Source organism: Corapipo altera, unplaced genomic scaffold (genome assembly GCF_003945725.1).
Source record: "Corapipo altera isolate COAL_440 unplaced genomic scaffold, ASM394572v1 104, whole genome shotgun sequence".
NCBI lineage: Eukaryota > Metazoa > Chordata > Aves > Passeriformes > Pipridae > Corapipo > Corapipo altera.
The window spans coordinates 3,847,628-3,862,261 of record NW_020884920.1 but is presented as its reverse complement, the minus strand read 5'-3'; the positions used below and the strand labels follow the sequence as shown (position 1 = coordinate 3,862,261).

At 43.1% G+C, this 14,634-nt stretch overlaps 1 protein-coding gene across 1 annotated transcript in view; it reads right to left on the bottom strand.

Annotated features, from left to right (window-relative positions):
- The window catches only part of FOXK1 (forkhead box K1), a 55,182-nt gene extending 40,554 nt beyond the window's left edge, over nucleotides 1-14,628 (bottom strand). The window contains exon 1 of the mRNA XM_027656526.1: nucleotides 14,411-14,628. Coding sequence (XP_027512327.1) covers nucleotides 14,411-14,619 — 209 coding nt within the window. The 5' untranslated portion in view covers nucleotides 14,620-14,628. The remainder of the gene's footprint in view (nucleotides 1-14,410) is intronic.
- Between the last annotated feature and the right edge of the window lie 6 nt (nucleotides 14,629-14,634).

Below are 14,634 nucleotides of genomic sequence, written 5' to 3'. Positions count from 1 at the left end.
GAAATGTATGAGCCTGGAAGGTCTTACCTACACCCACAAAGATCAGATGTGATTTTACATCAATATAAATTAATTTGCAGCATCAGTGACATCTACCTTTTAAGCAATACTGGGTGGGGGTTTTGTTTGAGTTTTTTATTAAAGGCTCCCAAGGGCAAATTCTGGCCCCACTTCTACCACACCATTACAGAAGCTGCTCTGTTCCTGTCTAGTCCTTACTATAAACAACTTCATGTCTCAGAGCACAGTTGAGTTACAGTGAGGTTTTTTTTTTCCTGTGTGTCATATGGAAAGCCACATCTTCACCCAGCACCACTCTGCCAGTCAGTTCAAGTCTCTCTCACTTATCCTGCCCTTCAGTACAGTGACAGTGCTGAAAAGCCCTGCAGTTGCTTTCCCAGAGATGTTAACAGACGTGCAGAGAACATTTACTAAGATGGCCTTAAAGGCTAAAATTAGCTATAAAGCTGCTGTTTATTTTGAAGCTTGGGAACAGGGATGTGTTTTATGTGTCAGAACGAGTGGCCTGACATCAAAAACCAGGTAGGAAAGTTTGCCACTGAAGAAGTGGGCTGGCACAGAGAGCAACGATGCTTTCATTGAAATGAGGTTGGCTGCCAGCACCAGAAAGTTTTGCTATCAGCACTGCAGATGCCTGATACCATCTGTAACACACAGCAAGCCTATTATGTTATTTTGTTGTGTGTGTGGTTGTATACATAAAAATAACAGAGTTAAGAGACTCTGTATAACACACAACAGCCTGTGTACCACGGCTGCTCTAATCAGGTATTCCAGCCTGTGGAGGTCTAGATCCTATCGAAACCATTCCTGCACCAGCCAAGAAATATTTGCTCTTCAGAGAAAACGTAAATTAAGTGCAACATGTGTGTGTATCTCATATCATCAAATCTCATAAGTGCAAAATGCCTTTCCATGTTAGGCTGATCAATCTGTTAATTTTTTTAGTATATTGTCAACATTGCATTTTAAGTTTTTTCCTAAAGCATGAAAATTATCAATATCTGTGACTTGAAAATGTAAAATGCTACATGTAGACACCTTTAGGGTGTGGCTATTCAACAACTCTAGTTTATACACGGCTAAGAGGGGCCAGGAAACAAATTGTTTCAGCTTCAGAAAAGACTTTTTAAAATAAATTCAGTCTCTTTTTGACTCTGATATTTCTGTGTTTTAATTTAAATTTATTTTCCTAAATAAAGCTCACCTTCCAGTCTTCCATTTTGAACCTCCTTGCCTTCCACATAACAGCATTGTCTTTTAAGCTGTATGTGTCTTTTTTAAACGGATCAATGCTTAAAACTCCTGTAGGTCACAACCCTACTACCACGTTTCAAAGCCTGATCTCTCTCCCTGGAGATGTGCAAGCCTCTCCCACCACGAGATAAATAGTGGTCCCCTGCTCAAGAGCCATGGGATGATCCCAGAACACCGAGCTCAAGAGGAAGGAGTGCATCACCTACAGAAACTCCCTTGCTTGAGCTTTAACTGTGTCACACAAAGCAAAACAGGCTGTGCTGACAGGGATCAGTGTCTTTTTGGACAGCAGCATCTCTGACACACCACAGCCATTGCACAGACACGTGTACAGCTTCAATAACATCACTATCAGCTGCAAGTAGGCACAGATGACCAGCCAGCCACTCCCTCCTCTCAGCCTCCTTTGTGTCAATAAATCTTAACCTGCCTGTTTGAGCAATGTTTAATCATAAATGGTTTGGAACATGCTCCAGAATATAAACAAAGGTGAGTAGGAGAAAAATGGAGAGTCCAGTACTGAGAATTGCTCACCACTTGCTGCTGAACCAGGTAACAGAGAGCAGAGAAAGAAGGAACTGCTAAGGAACAGAAAACATGCACCTGGTAATCATTTAAAACAGTGACCATGCAACAACATTAAAGTATCCAGAAGGATTTCAAGGACTAAACACATTAACATTCTTGGGTTCTCCTAAAAACAAACAAAAAAGAAAAATTAAACTGCTTAGAACACCCACTTAGATACATGGAAATAAACTACCCTCATTGATCTCATCCCACTGCCATTTACAACAGTCATCTTGATTCCCTTCTGTGTTGCTAATCAAGCTAAAATTAACTCCTCTCCTGCTTACCACACATGCTGCAGCCACAAAAATCAACACAGGGGCAGCAGGATCGATTGTTTCTCTCCACAAGTGCAGCCCACCTTGCTTATGTGGTAAATGTATATATTTAGGAACTACAGGATCTCTCCTGGGATTTTGATCACATTTATCATGGGGCTGGATAGCTGTTCAGACTGGGCAACAGAACAAGTAGATCTTAAGCTAAAACACTTCTGAACACCTTCTAGTTGTTATTGGCCTCTACAGACCTCTGTAAAATGGGAATTTCAGTCCTGTTAAGCCAGTGTGCATCTTAGAAGAACCAACATCATACTTGTTATTCCTGCTTTGACAGAGAGCTAAAATGTGTCTTAAGCCAGCATCTCCACAAAGCACTGGAGGACTCTTCATGCCCAAAAGTTTGAGGCATATTCAGAGAACACAGAAATTCATTTATTTGGTTGTCACTCTGACAATATTAAAAAATACACACATATCCTAGTGTTCAGTTCTAAAGCCAGCTCCATTTTAGATCCTGATGGGATGTTTCAAAGGAAGAAAGCTAAACCAAAACAAAATCCCAACCCTATCAGATAACACCCACTAAACAAAGCTAAAGTACAGATGAAATTCGCTGAACTGTGGAGTGGAACAGAAGCTTTTAAGAGAAAAGCACTCTGTGGGGATAAATATTCTTCAGGCAGTGCTTGACAGCAGCCAAGGTTTTATGGTATTGGAAGAACACAGTACAGTGACAAACAAGGTTTAGTCCATCCACCCCCACACTAACTTGCTGTCCCACTAAGTTAATTCAAGGGCACAATGAAAGGCATCTCATATGAAACAAAGCAGGATGGTATTTAATTCAATATCCTGCTCTTCCCACCCCTGTCCTACACCAACCCTTCATCGGGTACCAGATTCTACACTGTAAGACTGGAATGGCACACACTGCATAGCCTTGGACCAGGAGTAAGTTTTGCTCAGCCCTTGCAAGGGCTCAGAGCTACCTTCCTGTAGGATTTCTCATATCCCACTTTCCCCAGTCCTAGGGGAGTCCTGCCAAACCACAGCTCCCAGCCCCACTGACAACATGTAGCCCCAGCTGCTTCAAGACTCCTGAACTGTGGCCAGGAGCAGGCAGTGAGCAGTCCGACCGACATTGTTTTCCAGAGATGTCACAGAAATGGTGAACACCAGCTCTGTAACACACACACATTTACCCACAATGTCTCTGCACCAGAAAGGGCTGCCTAGCCTCCATTCACACTCAATTTTTCCCTTCTCCAAGACAAACCTTAAGATAAGAGCTCAAGTCTGGCTTCCATTCTGCCACAGCACAGACCACAAGAAATGACTCAGCAGAGCGTGGCCACCGCCAGCATCTCTCGCTCCCTCCCTGCTTCTGTGAAATTCAAGAGCCCTTCTGAGAGGCTTTCCAAGCCTCTGCTGCTCCCACTGATCTTCGTTAAAATGAAAAAGGTCAATATTAACTATTTTCCTTCTTTGCTCATCTTGGCAGAAACACTCAGCTATGTTTCTCCCTCAGTCATAAACCACAATTAACACCTACCTCAGTGCCAAAGAAAAGCCCCACCTGCACCCACGCTCTGAGGAACTTCCCTATACCAGCTTCTACAAAGAGCTCTGTTTTCAATAAGAAATTGAGCAGTACACCAAGAATTAAATATGTAGTGACAGTATGGAACTAACTGCAGAGCCACAGCTGGCCTCTACAAGTAGCACTGGTTATTAATTTCCGTACCTCACTCAATACCAAGAATTTTAAATCTTTGCTCAACTGCCACGGAAATTCCAGCTGGCTGCAGATCCTGCCCCTGCCACCACACAATCTGGCCACCACTGCCACAGGCAAGCAGCAACTTCAGTTTTACCCCCATTTGCACCCTAACTCCCACTCTTCTTGAGAAGGCTCTTCCTTTATTACTACAAGTATCTGGATCCTTTGGAAATTTTTATACCCTGGAGAAGAAGGAGAAAGTAACCGTTTGAAACTATCAGTTCATAAAATCTCCTAATAACCATCAGGGAAAAAGGCACTTGTTTCAGCATCTTTGCTGGATACACTAGAGCAGTTTGATTCTCACTTAAAATCTCATTTACAGTGCCATCAACTTTCTTCTAATGGGCCATTCATCATTGTAGGGTTTGCTTTCAAGGAGCCAGCCCAGTTCCTTGAAAGGTCTCACAAGTCATTTAGCAGACTTACCCTTCCAAAGCCAGGGAACTACCTATAAAGACATTAGCAAAGGCTGTGTGAAACAAAATAACCTCAGCAAAGCTCAGGAAAAGATCCTAATTTCTACATACATATGCCAGAAAAAGCTTGTGTGTGGGATGCTACTAACCTTTGAATTCAATCAGACTAAGAGGGCTCTAATACACAGAGCATGACTATGATGTATTTTCCTTTGAGGCTGGTTCAGTTCATTTAGAAAGTGATTTGAAAGAGCTAATGTACTATTTATGCACATTATAAAAAACGATCCATATGGAGTTAGACTTTGCAAAATGTTCACACAAGTCCGTTCCACTCCCTCTGAAGACATTTCACAATCCATTCAATACCCAGTAGAGGAAGCCAGGATTACTGTTTTAAAACAGCTCTGAGGGTAATTTGAATGTTTTAAAAGCTGACATCTTGTAGACTCGGAGCCAAATAAACATTTGGGGCAACACAGAGCTTCTCACACAAACGTCTAAAAAGTGACATTTACCTGCAGCCTTCAAAATACTGCCATTGAAAATAAAGGTTAGAAGAGGCACAAACTTCCCTCCTACTAAAGAAGAGGAAAAGAATAATTTTACTGTGATTCAGGAGATGATGATGTACTGGATTGGCTTGTGAAAGACCACCTAGCAGGATGTGGCTAAGATTGCAAACAACATAAAACAATCCCAAGATTACTAAGGTGTTTTAAATCCTGCCAGCACATACAACTGTGCTGAGGGGTTTCTTCTTGAGAGAAGTTTAAACAACTTAAGTGACAGTGACTATTGCAAAACAACAGCACACGAAGAAGTTGTCACCACAGTGGTTTCACTGTTTTTACATCAAGAAAATTTTAGAGTGTTAGCTTGTTATATTGCTGGCATATTTTAGTGCTCCACTTCCTTTGCTTCAGTAGAGTATATAGAATTAGGGACATTTTAGTTTAACTGATGAAGACACCTTAGGTACTACCTTACCTAGAAGATACGTCCTTCACAGTTTGCAATATCAGCTTTTTGGGAGAGAGGATTCTGGCCCTTCTCTGGGTTTTTTTAATAGGAACTCTCACATTTGCAATATTATCTGGTGGAGCACAAGGCAGGAGGAAACTGAGAAGAAACCATAGGCACCTGGAGAAGAGGATGCACCCACTTGGTGACAAGAGAGCTCAGATGTGGAATCACTGTCCATCAAAACAAATTTTGTTTCCTAAGTTCATCCCATGGCCGTTTGCAGTGACATTGAGCTGGGAAGTTCAATTGTAAACAGACAACGTGCAAGTCTAAACTACTGGATTGTGCCTATTTCCAACAGCCAGTTTGCATATGCCTTGTTTACACAAAACACACAGAGGAAAAAAACGCTAGGAACCACGACACATCAGGAATTTTCTCCTAAGAATTCCTATGCCTGAAGACAACTTCACATTAGCAGCAAAGCCTTTGACTTCCTTTGCAGGTCTTCCCGGGGCTAAAACAGTTTCGTTATGGCTTGTCTCGTTAGACAGTGTCTGAGGGAGACATGGGAAAAGAAGAGATGCAGTAATTATCCAGCTGAATGGATGAGGCAGAAGGAGGCAAAGCCACCCAATTGCCAGGCTTGTTGACAGTCAACACCCCTTTACGCACGGTGGGCAGGCGGCCAGCCCAAGGTACACCACGTCACACCAGCCAGGGGACAATTAAAAACGGAACCAGATCAATAAATAAATAGCAGTTGGCACACCTCCCACACCAAGAGCCTGCCCTCGCTAGTCTGGGCTACGCCTCAAACTGAATATGAAAAGCAAAGTCATTTTTGGTCTACCCATCAGGTGGAAACAAAATTTGCTTTCTGTGTCTAGTCCTTTTCTCCTCCCACGCACTCAGGATTCTGAGCGTGTAAGAGTCCAGAGTTCTTATGCCCTCGAGAGAGGAAAGGCCTCAAGTTGCTCAAGAACAATTCCTTTAGCAAGTGCACAAACTGGCTCTGCAGGGAGTCCAGTCCTGCTTAGACAAAGTGTTGGTGGCTTCTGTATGTGGCCTTAAGGGAGACAGAAGATTAAAACAGTTTGTGTGGGAAGACTTCCCAAGGCTCTCCTTGAAATGGCAAGAAGCAGAAAAAAGGGGTACAGCTACAGAGAGAAAGGGAGGGGACATCCTTTTCCACAGAGCTTACACCACCTCTGCAAGGCTTTTTGTCTCCTCATTCTGTTGTAAAAAATGGAGTGGATTGCACTTGTACATGAAAACAGGCTCCTATGCTGGAAGATTCTCGAAAAAGGATAATAAGTGGTAACAATGTGCTTAAAGTTTTCTTCCATTTCTCCTCCTATCCTAATCACACAGCATGTATTAACAGATCCAGACAAAGACTGTCCATCTTTGCTCCCTCAGCTAAGGCAGAGCTCCCAATTAACGTCTACATTATTTTTCCCAAACTGACAAGATGTCCTCAAAGAACATGAAAATTACATATCTGGTACATTTAAAGGAGGGAGGAAAACCACCAAAGTAAATTGCGCATACACAACAAACGACAACCCGAGAAATTAAACTCGCTTTTAAATTACTAAAAATAGACAGGATGGGAGGGAAGGGACTATCAATCAAATCTTAGAGTTGCTGAATATTCAAAGAACAGCCTTCTAATAGACTGCTCTCTCAAGATTGCTTGAAATTTTTATGATAAAAAATGCACGAGGACATGAAAAAAGGAGCAGTAGGATAACGAAGAGCAAAATACATGACAGAAGTGGATACAGAGTATTAATTAGGCCATTAAGATACTTAAATGTTTTACTGTCCAATAAAATATGTATTTCATAAAAATTAAGTGCCATGCAGAGGGAATGCACACATGCATTTACTGAGCTGTTCTGAAGAAACCAAAGATGTGAATTACTAGTGAAAAACATTTGTGGACAAGAGTGAATAGACATTAGGAAAATTGTCTTTGTAATATGAAAACAAAGAATATACTGTTGGATGGAAATTTTCACTCACATTTACTTAAGCAAGTAATTAATCTGCTCTATAAGAACCTCATCAATCTGCTTCTATGAGGAGTCTGCAGTCAACTGAAATAGGGAAACTTGTAAATACTTGACAAAACTGTTCAGTGATTAATACTGAATTATTGACTGAAGTGAATGCATTAAGACCAGACAATAATTTGTACTCACAATTAGTCGATTAACCATGTCTGGAAGTACATCAAGATGTCTTTTTACAGCCCACATTCAGGAGACAAAAAAAATGCTTCACTTTTGCATATTATAGGTTTGTCCAAAAAAAACCCTCCAAAACCAAAACAAAACACTGCAAAATGACACCCAGACCTTCAGCTCCACACTTTTCTTGGTTTCAGTCTTGCAGTCTGATACACCAGACCAGCCATTTTCAGATGCACAGACCAACATTTTTACCTAAGTTTACCAATCAGAAAACACTGCACAATCTCAGTGGACTGCTCAGGCATTTGCTACAAAATATATGCAAGTTTAAGAGAACAAAGACCTTAACCACCTAATACACTACAGACTAAGCTCTACAGCACATTTACCTTTCATACTTTCCTTTCTTTAAAGCAGAAATCCTGAAGTGGATATCCTAGCCTTGATTCTGCAACCTCAGGAAACTCCCAGATGCATGGGGACTGAACCAAAGAGAACAAAACAAAGCTGGTGTTGGGCATGGCTACATGTGAGAGAGGCCTCTGTATTCGGGACTGCTATTAAGGAAAAGGAGAGGAAAGAATCTGTACTAAAAGCAAATGAGAATTTTTCTCCCTTTTCATTAACATCACCAGCTCAAATGTGCATGATTTTTCTTTTTTAAACCACATTTCCACTTGGACTGGGGAGGGAAGGCTGGCTCATCCACATCTAAGCAGCAGTAAGGTGAAGCTTGGTCTGTGAAGCATTTCTGGCTAAGGTGCCCCTTGGCTCTGACAGCAGAACACCCAGACACTCACTAGAGCTACAGGGAGCTCAGAGTAAATCACCACATGTCAGAGGAGCTGATATGGAGCTGAGTGCTCCTAGAGATCCACCCTGAATAGGAAAGCCAGCTGGAGCTGTCAGATCTCAGAGTGGTTTAACAAGCACCTCACCAGCCCGTGTCCCCTCTGTCACCCCACCCTGTCACAGAGCAGCCCCCCCAAACACCCTCCCCGAGCTCCAAGCTCAGCCCTCTGCAATCTGCACAAACTGCTGTCAATAACAGACACTAATTACCACACCTGGGCCAGTAATGAGCCTTTATTTGCATGGCATAAGTGGCAAATTCAAGTAGTTTCCTGTTCTCTACCAACATCCTGTTGCCACATCTACTCCTCCAGGAAACTGCAACACCGAGCGAGAGAATTTGGCGTCCCACAGAACAGCTCTGACGCCAAATGGCTTTCGGAGCAGTTACTAGGAGCTTGCTTACAAAGAAAACAATCACATTAATCTGGTTGTCATTTCTGCTTTCAGTTATTCAGTGCAAGGCTGCCTATCCCGTCTTCTGGAGAGGGGGAGAAAAAAAAAAGTAAACAGCATTATTTTGATTGTTACCAGAAGTCAAAACAGATGCTCTACAGGGAAGATGCTCACACAGCTGGCACCAAAATAACTTAAGATATGAATTACTACAGATTTCATCATTTTTATTCCCGTTTTCATAAAAGCAAAAAACCTCCACGCTCATTTATCCCCTAGATTTATATAAAAACACAACAGTACCAACTGGAAGGATCCCACAGTCAGCTAAGGATACACGAGTTGGCAAACACAAAGAAGTTACACCAGCACAACCTGAATCTACATTTAAGCCTTTATAGCTGAGGCTCTGCACAAAAATGTACAAGACAAGTGCGGCATGTTCTTGTTAAATTAATCTTTTCATTATCAACACATCAGCTAAGCTGAACCAAGCCTGGTTTAAAAGAATCCATAAGGACATACACTGAGTTTTGCATAGCCTTAGTTTATATTCACAGCCTGACTTACAGCACAGCTATTTTTGAACCAACAAATTGAGCAGCAGTTTCACATGAGAGAAACTTTCCTTAAACGTTTAATATAACTCATGACAAATTGAGCTGCTTAGCCAAAAATTATTACTTGACACGAATTCCATAATTAAAATCAAGTAATCCTTTATCACATCTTGCTGTGCAACAAAAAAACCTGTTCTCAAAGACACTCTTTGAAATTAAGTAAGAGCATGAAAAATAGAAGACAAAGCACTAAGAAAGCAAATCTTTAAAGAGTTTCTAGGGAGAGCAAAACCACCATCCACAAGTCGTAGCACAGCAAACGACGCATTTCAAACAAAGAACAAAAAAAAAAAAATGGTTGCAAATGCAGATTATGCAATATTTAAGAAGTAAAACTACCTGAGGAGTTACCAGAGACAACATACATATGCAGCACTTTAGAAACAACTAGTTCTGTAGTGGTGGTTATGTGGTCAAGGCGTTTCCTTGGTGTGTGTACATACGGCGGGCAGCTCCCTCCGAGATGTGAGGACACCCTCCCTCGTACCACAAGAACAGAGGGTGAGTGCCTGGTGAGGTCACCAAAACACTGACATACATTGTGCATATCTCCATTTTTTTAGAATATGTCATTTTTTTTTTTTTTTTTTAACTTGAATCAGTGCCTTGAGTTACTGGCTAACAGACTGTACAATCGTGTCCCTTAGAAACTGGATCTGACTCTCTGTTTTCTGCTCGGTTACTAAACCCCAGTTGCAGAGACACCCTCACTGCCCAGATGTTGAAGGGAACTTGTGTACTCACAACACAGAAAGATTAATGCACGTGTAAAATTCTGCAGGATCAGCACCTTGATATGTGGTCGGAGTATTGGGCTATTTATTTTTGTCAAGTTTATTGAGTGCCTTGGAAAAATCCCATTATAAATAAAGCAGCATGCTCTTAATAAAACTTCACATGCATGGTAAGTTTTCAATTTATACTGGGGCTTATATACATAATAAATTTTTTTATTTTAACTCCATGTTTTAATTTTACTTCACGCGTTCATATATTTACTTCCCTTGTACTTATGCTCAAACTAAAAAAGCTCCTCCATTTATTTCTTCCATTTCCTAAACACTAAAAGAACTACATGTTTAAAAACTTGCTTTTATGCTTTGAAATCTCATACTGGAAGAATCCATTTACACTGAAAAACACCAACTTCAGGCTCCATTAACTGTGCCACCGCAAAAATTCAAAAGGGTCACAGAAGCAATAAGCAAATATCCCATGAAACACTCCCAGACAAGCACTGTTTTCCAATCTATCCAGCTCCCAGTTCAAAAAGCTCAAGTGCCATTATCAGGCTATGCTCAAGCAATATTTGCAGGTTTTAGTCAATAGAACTTTGGTATTTAGGAGCATTTGAAGACCTGACCCAGAGCTGCTTAAAATTCAGGTTAGCAAGTTTAACTTTCAACTGTTTCAGTTCCTTTGGTTCTGAGGTAGAAAAATAAATAAATCAATCAAAAGCTTATTTTAGTTACCAGAAGTCTCTAACTTGTAACTGTTACTTATTTTAAAAATTGAATCACATTTGAAGACAACAACGTTAATAATTCAGCATTAACCTGATCCTGTAAACATCTGGTAACACTGTAAATTTGAAGAAATTGCTGTCTTCAACAGAAAAAAGTACTCCAGATAAGAGTTCCTGCTCTTATACTTTCGCTGGTATTAATAGTTTTTGAAATCTAGTGCACATCCTCCTGATAATTTTGAGTTTCTCTCTTTTTTATAGAAAAATACCAAGATATTTATCTGCTGATTTCCAGCTCCCGCTAGCCCAGCTAAAAAACCATCACAAGATAAAAGAAGAGTTTCTAGCAATCCTTAATTTGATTTGAAGCACTTAGTTTTGATGTAAGTACTTCCATAATTTCATCTTGATTTAGATTTGCAATGCCTGCTGTAGTGTGGCACTTATTAATTAAACTGATTAAGGGTCTTCAGCTGTACCGTGGGCCCTCCACTCTTCCACCCACTTTGCTCCTGACTGTCATTAACCTCTAGGAAAAGCCCTCTTTGTTGGTCATTATTGTTTAATTATGCTTTACAGTTGTGTCATCACATCTGTGAAATACAACCTCCCATAACAACACAGCTGTGGAATATGATACTCCTGCCCAGCAGTAAAATCCTGGTTGCAGCAGATTAAATGTACACACGGTGCTGATGGAGGAGGTGATACGAAGCTTTTTGAAGGCCCTTGATTTTGAACAGGTCTGTTGAGACAGGAGGTACGTAGAGTCTTCAAGAGAGGTCTCAAACTCTTCCTCTTTCCTCCCTTCCCCACCCCTCCTGACAACATCCTCTGCACATTTCAGGAATAACTACTTCTAAACTTAGAAAACTTCACAAAGAGAAGTTTTATACAGAAATAGTGAAGCGAGAAGAAACCTCAGAAACAGAATTTATGAGCTCAGAATCTATTTTTTAACAAATACTATGAATTACAGCTGAAAGGCACTTTTTCCTGGAACCCTCTGCTTCCATTCATGATCTCATGATGCACAAGCATTTCCTTTGCATGTAATATAACGGCAGCAGTGACTGCAGTGGTCCAAAAGAAACAGGACTTTGCACATTTCTGCCGTCCTTTGCAGGTGGGGGGAAGAAAGGGGGGCAACTATCCAAACCACTGGTTCTTAAAATATTACAGCAAGAGCTCCCTACATCACAAGGACCTCCCTCTAAATTAACGGAATGACCATTAATTCCTGAAATGTAACATAAACTGTACATTCTGCTGGTACACAGAGAAGGTGGGGCTGTGTGAAACAGGGCAGGAGTGTTACCACAACATACAGGACAATTCACAGTTTCTTCTGCAAAGGTTGTGTACTACAACCTGTCCTCACTTTGTCCTCCTTTTGACAACATGAGCTGGCAGTAAGCACACAGGATTCTTCACAGAAAAGAAATGGCACCAGCCAGCACTTTATGTTTACTGGGGAGGGAGATTTGTGTGTGTCTCTGTGTGTGTGTAGCAGGGTGACTGGGAGGGAATTGTCTGATTTTTCAAGAGTGGACATAACAAGATAACAGTAGACAGTTTAAAGCCTCAATCAAGATTGTGTATACCAAGCTTCAACAGGATTTTCTTTTTCCTGGTCTGGGTTACAAACCCTTGACTGGCCAGTAAGGAATTGTTTACCTGTTAGAAGCAAGGGGGCAAATTCCTTTAGATTGATGCAAAACATTTTCCTACTCTGGAAGTCAGAAAGGGAGGAGCATCAAGTTTATTTATGTAGCTCAAACAGCGGTCAAGCTAAGAGGATGTCTTATTGTGCAGAGTTCATAACTGAACATTAAACTCCTCCCTTTAAAGCAATGAAGAAGGAAAACTACCATTCCCACTCCAGAAGTCACGAGCAAAGTGGAGGGAAATATGCAACCAAGTTGCTGCTTGAGAGAGTTTTCTATCACAATGCTTATGATTAACCAAGTGAAGAAACAGAATGGCAGGGAGGAGAGAGCTTGCACAGATAAACCCAGAGCCAGAGGGAATGACAACAGAAATGCCCTGGGCTTCGGGTGGTCTTGTTTTACACAGCCAGATTAATTAAAGAGACACTAAAGGACATCTCTTTTAGAAAATGAAACACGTTACAAACCAAAACGCCTCAGAGAGCAAGCAGCTAGGGAGTTATAACTAAATTACTAAGTACAAAATGAAGCAGCCTGAAGAGGAAACGAGTAATTAAAAAACCCTCCCTTGAGCTACAGGCTGGTGAGCGAGGGGTAACTCCAGGACCCTGGTGCTGGAGGTAAACAGTACCAAAGCAAAAACGTGACAGGCGAAAACAGATGTTTTATACAAACAACAAACCCCCAATCTCCTGACTTTACAGGGCATTTTCACTCAGAGATGGCATTAGACACAGTCTGCCTCGTACAACCTGAAGAGATGCAGGTAGGAATTACATCACCCACCAGTACCACGCTGCTGCCCCGGGGCGAAGCACTGCAGTCGCTGGACAGTGCTCAGCAAACATAAACAATGTTTTCAGAGGAAGAAACAGATTAATGTCAACCTCATTCTTCTTTCTGCAAGAGAGTTTAACAGAGCACAGACAACCACCTCCCTGCTAGCACAGAAACCCTTCTGTAGCCCTCCCCTCTTCCTCAAGGACGGAAATACACCTTGGGCACCTGCTGTCCACGTGTCCTGGGGAGCAGCATCACCCCTGGCCTGCCCTGACTCCTTCATTTTTCTGTTGCCTCAGAGAAACACCAGGAGGAACACCCAACTTGCCAACCCTTAAATAAGCACTCTGGCAAAGTGGTTTCCAACTTTTTCCACTAGATCTTTTCCAGGCAAGACAAGCCCTGGGCGCAGCATGTTCTAGCTGACTGACAAGAGTCCTTCTTCACTGATTTGTCTTTTTGAAACAAGGTCCACCAGTTGAACATGAGCCTGTTGGCAGGTGGGCATGGAGGATGATGACTCTGGGCGACAGCCCGCAGCGAGGGGCTCACACTTTTTGCCCAGAGGGAGCAGCCCCAGTCCCAATGAACATCATCCCCTTTCTCAGGCATAGATGGCAGCGAAGGTAAGGACATCCCCTGCTAAAGTTGAGGTGGATCCCCTGGCTGTCTCCAGGCAGACATCCCTCACCGCCACCTCAGGCCCTCCATCAGCTGAGTGTCCCTCACCCACTGTGACCAACCTCAAGCGAGGGGACCCTGAGATGAGCAGGGGGATCTCTCACCACCTCCTTATCACCTGTGGCCCCTCACCACCACCTGAAGCCCTCCAGCTTCTTCAGAGGCAGACCCGCAGGCCCTTGGTGGGCAAGGGGGATCCTTTACTGTCTCCTTCATCAGCGGGGTCACCCTCACCGCCACCTTAGGCCCTGACAGACCCCCATCCCCTGCGCGGGGGCACCTCGCAGCCCCTCGGTGGGGGCGAGGGACCCCTCACACCCTTCCTGGGAGCCCCCTCTCCGCCCAGCCCCGCGTCCCCTCCCCGGGGCGGAGGGTCCCCGTCCGGCCCCTCGGGCCGTCCCTGCCCCCCGGAGCGGGCCCGGCCCCGCCGCCCCCGGCCCCCGGCACTCACTGCGGCGGGAGCTGCAGGGCCGGGCCGCCGCGGCGCTGGAAGGCGCCGTCCACGAAGACGCCGTTCTTGCCGAGGCAGCGCAGGTAGAAGTGCGGCTCCTGGAAGCTGAGCTGCAGGTGCCGCCGCGAGATGAAGCTGGAGTGCCCCATGTTGACGTCCACCGACCCTTGCGAGGAGTTGCGGCCTATGGTGACGGCCGGCTGCCGCATGAGGAACTCGAACTC